The 13,822-nt window shown below is 32.4% G+C and overlaps 1 protein-coding gene across 2 annotated transcripts in view; it reads right to left on the bottom strand.

Annotated features, from left to right (window-relative positions):
• The window catches only part of ATF2 (activating transcription factor 2), an 84,546-nt gene that overhangs the window by 32,243 nt on the left and 38,481 nt on the right, over positions 1 to 13,822 (bottom strand). The window contains exons 5-10 of one of the 2 annotated variants that reach the window (XM_025274550.3): positions 13,286 to 13,382; positions 10,421 to 10,539; positions 10,164 to 10,292; positions 6,015 to 6,082; positions 4,392 to 4,506; positions 1,263 to 1,349 (exon numbers count right to left, since the gene is read on the bottom strand). In XM_025274550.3, the coding sequence (XP_025130335.1) occupies positions 1,263 to 1,349; positions 4,392 to 4,506; positions 6,015 to 6,082; positions 10,164 to 10,292; positions 10,421 to 10,539; positions 13,286 to 13,382 (615 nt within the window). Of the gene's footprint in view, positions 1 to 1,262; positions 1,350 to 4,391; positions 4,507 to 6,014; positions 6,194 to 10,163; positions 10,293 to 10,420; positions 10,540 to 13,285; positions 13,383 to 13,822 lie in introns of both variants that reach the window. The other variant, XM_025274545.3, reaches the window with a different exon arrangement.

The raw sequence follows: 13,822 nt of genomic DNA, 5'->3' as shown, positions 1-13,822 counted from the left end.
TAGCATCTCTTTAACTTCTATTCTATTCTACATAGTTCTCACTAATTCATTTTCTCATTATACTAGTTACGTTAAGTAGGAAGTGTAAAACAAATTCCTAGTGAAGGTCTGCTAACAAATGAAAAAGATTCATCTTAGTTCCATGGCTTTGACCTAAACATGGTGTTACATGAAAAATTGTCCTCTTGGATTTTCAAGTTCTTTCACTATCATCAATAACCAGCTAATTTTAATACTCTTCAACCAACTATTATTTATTCAGACAGTATATAAGTTTTACTGTTAAAAAAAAAGTTATCACATGCCAAATTCAGAATGATTATTTGCATTAATGGAGAATAGCAGTAAAAAATTTAAAGCCTTGCAATAATACATAATGGTTTTTATGTGTACAAATTTATAATGTCAGTGTAGTGCCTAGCATATAACTGAAACAAATAATAGGTGTCTAACAACTATCGACTGATTTTAGTTAAAAATTAGCTCTAAAGTGTGTTAAATTGTAGAAGGGAGAATTATTTTGATTTAAAAGAAAATTACCCCACTGATCCTCCCACCCCATAGCAGCAGCTTCAGGTCATCTACTAAGAAGTTAGCAAGTAAGAAAGATTTGAGGCTAAGAAAGACCCCAGAAATCAAAGTTTAATCCCTTTATTTTACAGATGAGGAAAATGAGTCTCAGAAAAATTAAAGTGGCTTGTTAGGGGGTAGTGAACAGAAGAATTTTGAGTAAAATGAAAATATGTCTTCTGATTCCTACTCTATAGTTCACCCCTTAACATTGATTTCTTAGTGCTTGAAACACAAGTCAAAAATATGGTTTTCCTTTATATATAATGTTTACTAACCTGTATACTATTTCAGAATTTTTTCTTAATACTGTTCTACTCATTTGTATGACTGTTTAAAATCATTCATTATGTCAGTGCTGCCTGCAGATGATTACTTCTAGTTTCAGCTGCAATATCCCTAGCCTCCAGCAGGAGGAGTTTGCGTAAAAAGCCACATCAAACATCAGACAAACCAATGATAAAAACTAGAACTTTACTTCCAATCGATTCATTTGCTTTCAAGTACCAGTACCCTGTCACTATGCTAATTCAAACTTTCCTTTTCCAAACTTTCTGGTTCCCCTATAATGTAGTACAGCCCACGAATTTATAAAATTTGATCTAAATTGTGCATCTGAAGTGAGCTTTAATTGAAAAAGCTAATTCAAAACAGGGTCAAGATATGTACAGAACAAATAAAATCTTGCTTACCATTTTTGCTTCTGACTGCACTGGTTGAGGAGAGGAAGGACCTGGAATTCCTGGAACGCTAGGCACCATGGTGACTGGTCGAACAAGCTATCAGAAGATATTGAAAAATAATTACTAGAGAATATATTCAAAATGAGATTTGTACTTTATTTGCAAAATGGCTGCTATAATAATTTACATAATAAGTATATATTAATATGTATATGACAATATATTACACATTAACAGAAAGTATATATTGTGTTGGCCAAAAAGTTCCTTCCACAAAAAAAAAGTTCCACAAAAAATTTTGTGGAAATATCTGAAATATTACAATCAATGTAAAGTAAAAATAAGACACATTTTTCATTTTCATCAAGAACTGTATTGAACAACATATTCACTGTTTTGTTCCACTACCTTCTGCCATTTTTCAGGTAAGTTAATGATTCTGTCTTCCCAAAACCTTTTATCTTTTTGAGCAAAGAACTGTTCTAGGTTCCCATCATAATTTGTTTTAAAAATGGAATGTTTTCATTACCTTTCTAATCATGTGTAGAAATATCATTTCTACATGAAGGTTTTTTTCACTTCACTTACATGGAACACAAATATCAAAGTGATGATTAATCAAGCTGGTACAAATGATTTTCAGTGCTTGATTTGGATATTTTGAGTATGTCAGCTATCAAACTCATAAGATTGAGTGTTCTTAATTAATGCCTCGATTTGATCACTATCAACTTCAACAGGACTACCCAACCATGGGGCATCATCCAGCAAATCTCCAGCACGAACTTCACAAACCACTTTTGTCACGTTCTATCAGACACAGCACCTTCTTCATTTACTACACAAATCCTTTTTTTTTTTTTTTTTTGCATTTCAATTGCATTTTTACCTTTCTTGAAATAATAAAGCATAAATGTGTTGAACATGTTGCTTTTTCTTTCATCCTCAATATTAAAATGGCTATAAATAATTCACTGATTTCAATTTTTAAAAAAAAAAAGTACACTGATACGACAGCTGTCACAATACAATCTAACAAAATTGTTTCAAATGAAGTTAAAGACAACTGAGTGCTACTAGAGCCATCTCATGGGGAGGGACTGAATGAACTTTTTGGCCAACCCAATATATTAATATTTATATTGTAATATAAATATAATAATTGATAAAATTATTTGAGACTGCAGAATCAGAAAACTTCAGAAAACTGTATCTGAACCCTTAATGATCTTACTCCTGACTTATCCTTCAAAACTTGTCAATTTTCCTGAGACATTCATTTTTAATCTTCAATTCTCATAGTTTACTTTGTTAATAATTCCTTCTTATAGAAACTAATAATATTCACAGTGATGCAAAATTTCTCACAGATCTGTCACACCTCCATTTTGAATGAGAAAGAATGTTAAAACTTGTATAACTAGGCATAAAAAGTAATTTCAACAATGAACTTTGCTTTTCTAAAATATATACATATAAAATTTATAAAATATATACATGAAAGTTCTTTAATACATTAAATAAAGCATAATGACAAAGGAGAACCTGATTACCTCTAGTAATTTCACTAATACTACTACTTAACAGATTTTCTATTGTCTTTTGCCTTTTAAAAAAAACATAATATCAACAGTGAATGATTAGTTATTGTATACTAAAGTATATCTCTTTTTCATTTCAGTTTCTCTCACTGCAGTTACATTTAACAGGATACCATATAAACCCAGACACAAGAATGTTTCCCCATCAAAAATATCCGGAGAAAAGAGCGAGTAGTCACCTTATATTTGAGTCCTTATAAAACTCACAAATAATGCATTTTGAACTACAAAATTCCATTTGAAGACAACACATTACCTTGATTTTGTGGAAATATCTGAAATATTACAATCAATGCTAATTTTGGATACTTAGAAAGGTCACTTTAGTTAATAAAAATAAATATTTAATACTAATTTTAGTTAATATTCATGAGGATATAATCTCACCAAAAGTATAAGGAGGATTTTAAAAATAATTTTTAAGAACTATACAATAAATGATTATATTGTACTGACCAGAAATATCTATCTACAAGGTGATAAAAAGAGACTGTATTTTTGAGTATTAGGACTTGTAAGATTTTCAGGATTATAATAGTAGATTCAAAAAGTGTTACACTGAAATTATTTAGATGAGGATGAAAATAATGTGTTTCGGAAACCTTTGTGAGGTTCCTTAAAAAGTGGTTCTAATGACAAAAACTTGAATGTTGAAGACACACTTGAAGATTCTGCTATTTTATGAAATGTGAGAATAGAAAAAAAAGCATTATTTATAACATATTATTCCAAAGAATGTGCCTTTAAATACTAAGTTACTGAATAGTATAAGAAGATATTTAACTACTATGTCTTTCAACATTTATATAATTAACATGCCCTTCAAAAAACTTCTTTTTGATCTTCTCATTAGGAAAAGTGGAAACTATCTATTGTCCATTCTAGTAGACCATTTAGATTTTCACATGCTTGGGAAAGCAAAGGAATTCCATAAACCCAACATGATCATAAAAGTTCAGAATGCTTTTGTAAACGATTTCTCTAATAATCAAAATAACATGAAGTTACCTGATAAATGTTCCAGTATAAATATCTTCTTACAGAACAGAAATCTATGTTAATATTTGAATTCTATAAATCTAGCAAATTGAAATGGGTTGAATAAGGAATTAAGTTTTTTTTTAAATTTCAACCTTAAGTTTATTTTTTTAATTTATTTTGTAATTGAAGGATAATTGCTTTACAGAATTTTGCTGGTTTCTGCCAAACAGCAACATAAATCAGTCATAGGTATACATATGTCCCCTCCCTTTTGAACCTTAGGAATTAGTTTTTAATTACTAAATTATTAGTTCTTAATACTAAAAATAAAAGGAAAACAATTAAGATTTCGAGGACTGAAAAATGTTACTTATCCAGTTATGTTTGCCTTGAAAGATTTACACTATCACAGTAAATATCAATGAGTAAATATTACTCAACACTAAGTATTTTGTTGAACTCAGTTTCATAAACCAATCAAGCAGTCCCAAGTGTATTTTCTGATTATAAAGATCAGTTTTCTATAAAGAAAATATTAAATAGTCTAAAAACTTACTGGGACTGCAGCTGGAACATGCACATTAGAACTTGTGATTGATGCAGGAATAGCAACAGGCATGGTTTGCCCATTAGGAAGATGTAACAGAAGAGGAAATGGGCCTGGTACAGGACTAAGGAAAACAAAAGAAGGGCAATCAGAAAAAAGAAATCCAAATCAATGATGTCTAAAAAAATAAAAGTATTTTTACTCCTATTATAATTTAAAAATAAATTTTCCAGAGACATCTAAAAAATTAATAAACATAACAGAAGAGAAACAGAGAACAGACAGGTGGTTGCCAGACAGAAGGGAATGGAGGGATGAGAGAAATTAAGAGGTACAAACTTCCAGTTGCAAAATAAATGAGTCACAGGAATGAAATTCACAGTGTGAGGAATATAATCATTAATTATGTAATATCATCTCTGTATGGTAACAAAGGTGGTCAGAAGATACAAACTTATAGTTAGAAGATATATAAATACTAGGGATGTAATGTGTATGTGTGTGGTGTGCTCAGTCGTGTCTGACTCTTTGCAACCCCATGGACTATAGCTGCTTGCCAGGCTCCTCTGTCCATGGAATTTTCCAGGCAAGAATCCTGGAGTGGGTTGCCATTTCCTTCTCCAGAGGATCTTCCTGGCCCAAGGATCGAACCAGCATCTCTTATGTCTCCTGCACTGGCAGGTGGGTTCTCTACCACTAGCGCCACTTGAGAAGCCCTAAGCGTTCACTGTACATCTCAATAAAACTAGAAGAAAAAAATGAACAAGAGGTCAGCCCAAGGAAAATGCCCATGTGACAGATGCAAACTTGATACCATTTCTCACAAAATGAGCAAAATACCCACAAAAAAATCATACATGGTACATATACACTGCTCAAGTAATTAAAAAAAAATTTCTGAACCACTGCAAAGCACACTGTAAAATTTAATTAGTTTTAATTGCATCTTAAATGTACAATGTATGTAAGCAGTGTAGAAAAAAAGAAAAAAAAATGGGAAAAGCTACAAATTTACTTAGAGAACAATCTGCAATATATTAACTGAGAAAAATTCTTATCAGAAAGCTCTTGAGAACTCCCTGTAAAAACTGAAAGAAATGTTTTGTGTTAGTCGCTCAGTTGTGTCTTACTCTTTGCAACACCATGGACAATAGCCTGCCAGGCTCCACTGTCCATGGGATTCCTCCAGGCAAGAATACTGGAGTGGGTAGCCATTCCCTTCTCCAGTGGATCTTCCTGACCCAGGTATCAAAGCCGGGTCTCCTGCATTGCAGGCAGATTCTTTACCATCTGAGCCACCAGGGAAGCCCTGAAAGAAATGTTATCTAGTGATAAAGATAATCTTATGTGTTTTGTGTAAAAGAGCATGAAAATAAGAGACCATCTTAAAATCACAATCTGTTTAATTTGTCTTTAAAACTAGGCACTGTATATGTTTTCTAATGTGTTAGAAAACATTTATATTAAAAAAAAAATTAACCAAGTATATTTTTCAAATATAAAAGCATGCAAAAATGATTAACACACACACAAAACTAAGGCCACAATTAGAATAATTAAATGTCTTAGGAAAATCATGACAAGAAAAACTTAACAATTCATAAAATTCAATGACTGGCCCAAATCACTTACACAATTGGCCTGTTGGAGGACGGTGCCTGGGTGATTACAGTACTTGAGGTTGGTGAAGGTACTGCCTGCTGAATAATGACACTTGAGTCAGAACTTGTAAGCAGCACATTGGGAACTTGTAAAGATGCTGGACGAACAATAGCTGATGTGGGCTGTGCAGTTTGTGCCAATGGTACTTCCTATTTAGTAATGAGATGGAGAAACAATGAAATTTAAAAATCCAAGTCAATTCATGTACCTTTATGAATAGAATATAACACATCTATCTCTTAAAAAAGCCCCACAAACTTAGTACTTAGTATCACCCCAAAATATATTAATATTTATTGAAAGTTAATTAAGAGAAAATACAGTACTTTGGCCACCTCATGCGAAGAGTTGACTCATTGGAAAAGACTCTGATGCTGGGAGGGATTGGGGGCAGGAGGAGAAGGGGACGACAGAGGATGAGATGGCTGGATGGCATCACCGACTCGATGGACTTGAGTTTGAGTGAACTCCGGGAGTTGGTGATGGACAGGGAGGCCTGGCGTGCTGCAATTCATAGGGTCGCAAAGAGTCGGACACGACTGAGCGACTGAACTGAACTGAACTAAAGAGAAAATTGTAGAAGTAGTTGTTTCAAATGCAATGTTAATATTTTAATTTAAAAAACATCTGAGTGGTTTTTTCAGTACAACTTGTTTTACCATCAATCTAGAAATAACTTAGGCTGGGCAAGTTGGCTATATAACTCCATGAGAATTCTAGTAAAAAATAAAACTACAATTCCATTCTCATGGAAGTACAGAACTTAAAATCCAGATGGGACTTCCTTGTCCTACTCCATCATTATATTGTATAAAGAAGAAATAGGTCCAGGAGACTCTTTTATAGTTGATATCAATTCAATAATAGAAATGTTAAAAATTTTTTTTAAGTAATACAAATGTTTGCCAGTTTCAGGTAACTATCTCTACATTACCAATAATTTCTCAATATCAAAAGATGAAGTAATATTAATACCTTGAATGTAAAACTAAACTACTGGAGTAAGATCTTTCCAAAGTAAAGAAAAACATGGAACCTTATAGATGGTCTTTTCCCCAGTTTACAGATTAGAAAACAGGTTATCCAGAACTCCATAACTAGTATAAAAATTGGTCCACCATGTTCTTTGAATTTGCCTTTATACTGCCATTTATTCTCACAATTTTATTAAGCTACACAGGAAGAAAGATACACTAGTACTACTGGAACTTTGTTTACTTGACAAGTTTGAGAAATTACAACATGCCCTGAAGGACTAGTAGGAAAAGAGACAGTACACAAGTAAAACAAACAAGAAAATTTTGGACAATAATGTGTTATAGGCTAACAGTATAAATATAATATCAATAAATCATGAGAGATTAACTGAGGGAAAGTTGGAGTTGGCTACTTTAGATAGCATAGTGAGGTAAAGTGAGCTTCTTTGAAAAATGGCATTTGAACTGGTACTGAAAAGATGAGGAGTGCATTCTAGGGAGAAGGAAGCAATACCAAGAGCAATGTCTTTGAGGGAGGAAAAAGCTTAGACTATCTGACGGACACTATCATAGAAAAGGCATGAGGTGAGGTTGGATAAGAACACAAGTCTAAATCAATGATGGCTTATGGAAGAAGAGTTACCTTAAATGCAAAGGCAAACCACTGAAGGATTTTAAGCAGGGAAGTACCATAATATATTAAAAATATACATCCTAGCTTCCCCGGTGGCTCAGCTGGTAAAGAATCCACCCGCAATGCAGGAGACCTGGGTTCGGAAGATCCCCTAGAGAGGGGAACAGCTACCCACTCCAGTATTCTGGTGAGTGACTTTCACTCACATATATATATATTCAGATATACATGTACATAAATGTAAGTATTCTGTATATGCTTGTGTTTGGATACTTTCTGCATATTTGTTACATTTCAATTAAAAATAATTTAAAAAGAAAAACAAAGCCACCAATTAAGAAAAATATACAGCCAATGGAAAATAGGATGGAGATGGAAGCAGAAAGTTCTGGTACTTGTTAAAAGTTATATTAACTGAACAATATATTAACAAATAATTATTAACAGTTATTAGAAGGTAACTGTTAATAATTCAAGTAAAAGATGATTTGGACTATAGTTGTGACAGTGAAGATAAAAGAGATAAATTAAGGATATATTCAGGAAGTAGGTTTGGTAAGATATGCTACTGGTTTCATTGAGAAGGAAAAGAGGGAATTAAGTGTTCTTTATTTTTGGCCAGAGCAACTAGGTGGATGGAGAGAAAATTTACTGAGACAGAGAAGACTGGGGGGGGGGGGGGGGGGGGGGGGAAGGTTCTAATTTAGACATACTACGTTTAAGATGACACATAAAAGGAAATGTCAAGACAGAGCTGCATATGAATATGGAAATCCGGGAAATATCTGGGTTGATTGATATAAATTTGAAAACCAGGTTGATGGTTTTTAAAGTTACATGTCTGGATGAGAGCATTTAAGAAGGAAAAAATTGAGAAAGAGAAGGGGGCTCAGAATTTACTTCTTACAACTTGGAATAACTATGCCCTGCCCAGTGTGAGCCAATGACTGAAGAATGCAGGAAGAAGAAATATCCCTAAGAGGGATAAAGCAGCAACCAGCAGGAAAAATTTGTTGAGTGTGAAGGGACTGGAATATTTTCTAGGTAAAAGATATTTATATCAAAGATGTAACAGTATTTCTTATAACTGTGATAATGTGGAAACAATATTTACATTCAAGATCAGTAAATACATTATGATAATGATAAAATAAAGTGCAAACATTAAAAATTATGCCTTTGGAAAATTTTCTAATGGCATGGGAAAATCTTCATTAATGCTGAATGTCTACAACATGATATGAAAAAGTAAACTATGATTCTTCTTGGTATTTATCTTTTTATCCCTTTATACTTCTATGTAACTATTCACTTGTATATGTGTGAAAGTGTTAGGCAGCTCTTTGCAATCTCATGAACTGTAGCCTGCCAGGCTCCTCTCTGTCCATGGAATTCTTCAGGCAAGAATCCTGGAGTGGGTAGTCATTCCTTTCTCCAGATGATCTTCCCAACCCAGGGACTGAATTCTGGTTTTCTGCACTGCAGGCACATTCTTTACTGTCTGAGCCACTATGGAAGCCTAATATATATATGTATATTTTTATGTATAAAGGTATGTATGTATCTAGGAAAAATGTTTCAAAATATTAGTAATTCTTATTGCTCAGTTATGGGGTAAAAGGTGTTTTTTCTTTCTTATATTTTTCTGGATTCTTAAAGTTTTTTTAATAATGAGAATGCACTTTTAAGTAAATAAAAAAATACAAAACACCTAATGGTCAAAGCATTTATTCTTAGGTATCAATAAATAGTTACCTTTTCTGCCTTACTTCTAGCTCCTCTGTCATGGCAAAAGTCCGTTAGGCTATGATTTTAGAGTAACATAACCTACAAAAGAACACTGTCATTGCCTTTCACTGTGCCCCATGCCTCCAAATAAATGTGTTTAGTAGATGTGCTAATGAATGAACATTAATTGAGAAATATCTGTAATAATGGTAACTCAGCACATAATATACCCCAGTTGGCCCCAGGTACCAAAGTATTCAGATCCAGGAATGAGGCACTAAATTACTACAAAAAGACTATACCAAGTAAGACAGTGTCATCGTCGTCATATTAGTTGGTATCACCAAACATCACTGCTGAAGTAAGTAGCTATTCCTTTAACCCTTTAAAAGTCTAAATAACCTTTATTCAAACAATTTTTAGTTGCAAAGATTCTTAATTAAGCTATCACTGTATAAAAGTAGCAAAAAAAAAATAGCAAAACCCAGAGAAATTAAATTTATCAATGTATGTATCCTCTAAAAAAATAACAGGTTTATCTTAAATGACTACTAGTCTCTCCAATAATTTGTCATAAAAAATTATCTATAAACAAATTATCTTCTTTCCCTAAAATTTCTGAGTATTCACAGGCTTTCACATATAAGACAAGTACAACCTGATGCTGATTAATGCATATTACATTAAAATTTTACGTAGACCAAATATTAGACTTTACTGAGAATGCTGATTTTTTTTTCCACTTAGTTTGAGTTTCTTCTGTAAATACAAACTTCTAACCTTCTCATCACTGGTAGTAGACTCTGGGTGAGGTAAAGGACTATCCTGGTGAGTTGTTTCTACAACAGAAGGCTCCTCAATTTTGCTTCTTATGATGGGTGTTGCAAGAGGAGATAAATCTAGAGGCATCTAAAACGCAAATTAGAGAAAGTGTTAGGAGTTTAAAAACAGCCGATCAGTTTATCTAAAATAAGAAAGCAACAAGTGAAAACTGTTCTGTCAGAAGCCCTCTTTTAATTTCATGGTTAATAACATACTTTTTTAATGTCATCTTCTGAGGCTTTCTTGAACTCATTCTCAAATGGACTTGCCAACTCATTAAACAAACCCACTTCTTCACAGTTTTTCAAGAATCTTGTTGGTGTTGGGGTCTGATCTGAAATAAATGTCAATAAGTAATTACACAGAATTAAGTATCATACAGGACTCTAAAGTATTTTAGCTAGTAAATTAATGAATTAGCAGGACTGGTTCAGTCAGCTGTTAATTCTCTTTGGAAAGACCTCTTCCTTTAAAGCAAACAAAATTGGGTTAAGTTCTTGTTGCAGTTTAAGGTATTTCCTCCAACTTTATGAACAATAAAAGTATGAAAAGAATTCCTTCTTGTTCCTTATTCCACATGTTCTGAGTAGAGTGACATAAGCATCCTCTATTCAGAGGTAAACTATTATCATTATCTAACACAAATTAAAAAAAATTTATAGTATTAAAACTTACTAATGCTTAAAATACATGCAATTTGGGGAAAACTAGGACCAGAACATGTATATTTGCTTTAACTTGGCCCTTCCACTAGTGTTCATAATCTATTATGAAAGCAAGCTTAAGATGAAACAATGCTGCACTAAAACACAAACTGGGTGTACACTTGAGCACATATTAATTACAAAACAATAGCTAGTTAAGGTCTACACTGAATGAAAAACAGCCGTTACGAATTTTGCCTGTTTAGTTTTATTATTTTCAAGGCTATTTGCTCACATTGATTAGGATTAATAGCACATTCAATTCTATTCACATTTTATATACTTTAGGGCATCAACTTTATAAGTTACATCAAGGATCTAGCCTAAACTAAATAAAAGTATAAGGATGACTCCTGGCTTAAGATATAATACTCATAAAACCTTCTGTGAAATTAAAATATATATTTGTTAACTACTGGGTCCCTAGAGTGGGCATTACTTACTGTTTTATCATCACCCTCAACCCAACGTATACACAGAGTATTACTACATATAAATATTTTACACTAAAATGATCTATTTGTCATACACATTAGATATAACATAGGCCTACCTCAGACAGTAGTAGTATTATAAAAATTACTAAAGGACTTTTTGTCATCATTTTACTTAACAGTCTGCAATGTACATAACCTGTACTCCCCCAAAGACATACAAAATGGTAATTAAGGGCCCAGCATTCTTGTGTCAACCTAGGTCCATCCATCATGACTGCAATAGTAAACTGAACCTAAATTTGACTCTTCTGTTCATGCCCAAAGGATTTATCTATGCCTAAGAGAAGGTTCCTATTTTGTATTAAAGGGAGAGGAGTCTTAAAAATAAAATACATATGCAAAAATCATTTTTTATCAGCAATTACTATAACGATCAGGCTTGGAAAGAAAAAAGTCAACACAGGCACAATTGTTTAAACATGCATATATGGTTTTTGGCTATTGATCATCAAATATATATCACACGCATCATGCACTATATTTACACAGTTACGCTATACTACTGATCTCAAATGTATTTAGTTAAAGAAAAAAAGTCAAGTGCTACGTTTAAATGTGTTCTACTTTTCTAGCGCATTAAATGTAAACAGATAGGAAAGTAAGTTCTAGAAACCAATCTCAAAATATTTTTGAGTTAAATGTTACAGAGAGAGATATGGCTCTAAAGCAAGAAGTTCCAGAGAAGGAAAGACCTTCATGCTCAGGGGAGTGAAACTTCCAGGCTGTAGTTATTTTGTTGGCATTTTTGGTTTTCTCTCTCAATATCTGATACATGGGATTTTAAAGAAATGCACACCACACTCTTACCTGCTTCCTTTTACTTATAGAAATAAAGATATGCTGAATGTTCCCCTACATTTTTCCTAAACAAATTGTTTTTTGGTGAATTATCTGTTACCTCCAGTTTTTTCAAGACAAAAATCTTGATACTGAATGACAAGAATTATCTTTTTTCTTCATTATCATATGCAATGCTTATGAAAGATAATTTGATTTCAAGCTGGGTAATAATTTAAAAGTATTAATAATATTCAGTATTTGGGTATAATTCTAGACTTACAAATAGTATAACCTAAGCTTTACAAGAGAAAAAAATTAAAACATTAATTTGAATATTTGGACTATATGACTGTGGTTATGACAAAAGGGCTGAAATTTATATATTAAATTTTATATAAAATTATTTTATCACAATACTTCTGTGTGTATACATATACAGAGATGTATGCATCTATAAATACCCATAGAAGCAGCAGCTGACATAGCATGGAAGGACAATAAACCAATGCATGTACTGGGCTTCCCTTTTCACATACTGAAAGATAATCATCCATTCAGGTGATACAGTATGTTCACAGGAGCAACATAGGAAAATAAAAATCATTGATTGAATTTAAGCCCCATTTATTGAGATTATTTTACTAACACAGATGTTTAGTCCAAACAGAAACAGAAACAAAATCCTAATGAACAAGTCTGCTAACTGCTTTCTCCAACAGGAGGAGCCTGATCATTTTCTAGCTTCACATAGCACTGTAAAGCAGATGTAAACAGCTAAAAGAAACAATGACTAAACATCACGTTAATTGAATTATCAGTTAAATGTAAGTTCTGGAAATGGTATGAATGCTCCCAGATCCTAATTAACTTACACAAAAAATGATATTGAAGTCTACATTTGAAAACTATACAAAAATGTGAAATGAATGGTCAGAAGGAAACATGAAAATGTAATGGGTAAAATACATGTTGCCAACATTTATTGTAAATGAAGTCATTGGAATATCACCAGACTATATTATTTACAGAGAATACACAAAAATTGTGCACATTCCAGGTGAAATATGTATATAAACTATTAATAAAAGCATATACTAACCAGCCACAATGACACTGTCATTACGTGCTGGACCAAATTTCAGTGTCATCTCATGTTTATGTTTATGGACAGCCAAATGATCCTCGTTGGTAAAACGCTGTGGCAAAAAGTTTTAAAATATAGTTAAGATTTTCAATTTGATCAAATAAGTTAAATGATAAGGAAATTTTCATTTCCACAACAACATGTAAAACCACCATTAACAAAGACATAGCAGTTTGTTAACTATAAAGAATCTACTGTTAGTATAAACATACTAGGTCTCAATCATAGAGAAACTCATTATCCAGAATGAGCAATAATGATAATACTAGGTCACTTAACTCATTTGAGAGCATTTAAAAACAAAACCTGAGGCAAAGAAACTTTACATAAATTTCATCTGGACACTAAAAATAGACGACTGTTAATTTTTGCCATATCATAGTAGAAATATATACTCAATGGTATAATGACTTTTGAAGAAAGTATTGTTATTTTACTTAGATTTCAGGTTACTTACCACTTTTAAAATGAGAACTTTCTTATAAAAATATT

This window comes from Bubalus bubalis, chromosome 2, assembly GCF_019923935.1.
Source record: "Bubalus bubalis isolate 160015118507 breed Murrah chromosome 2, NDDB_SH_1, whole genome shotgun sequence".
Taxonomy (NCBI): Eukaryota; Metazoa; Chordata; class Mammalia; order Artiodactyla; family Bovidae; genus Bubalus; species Bubalus bubalis.
The sequence above is the reverse complement of the archived record's forward strand: the minus strand, read 5'-3'. Positions and strand labels throughout refer to the sequence as shown.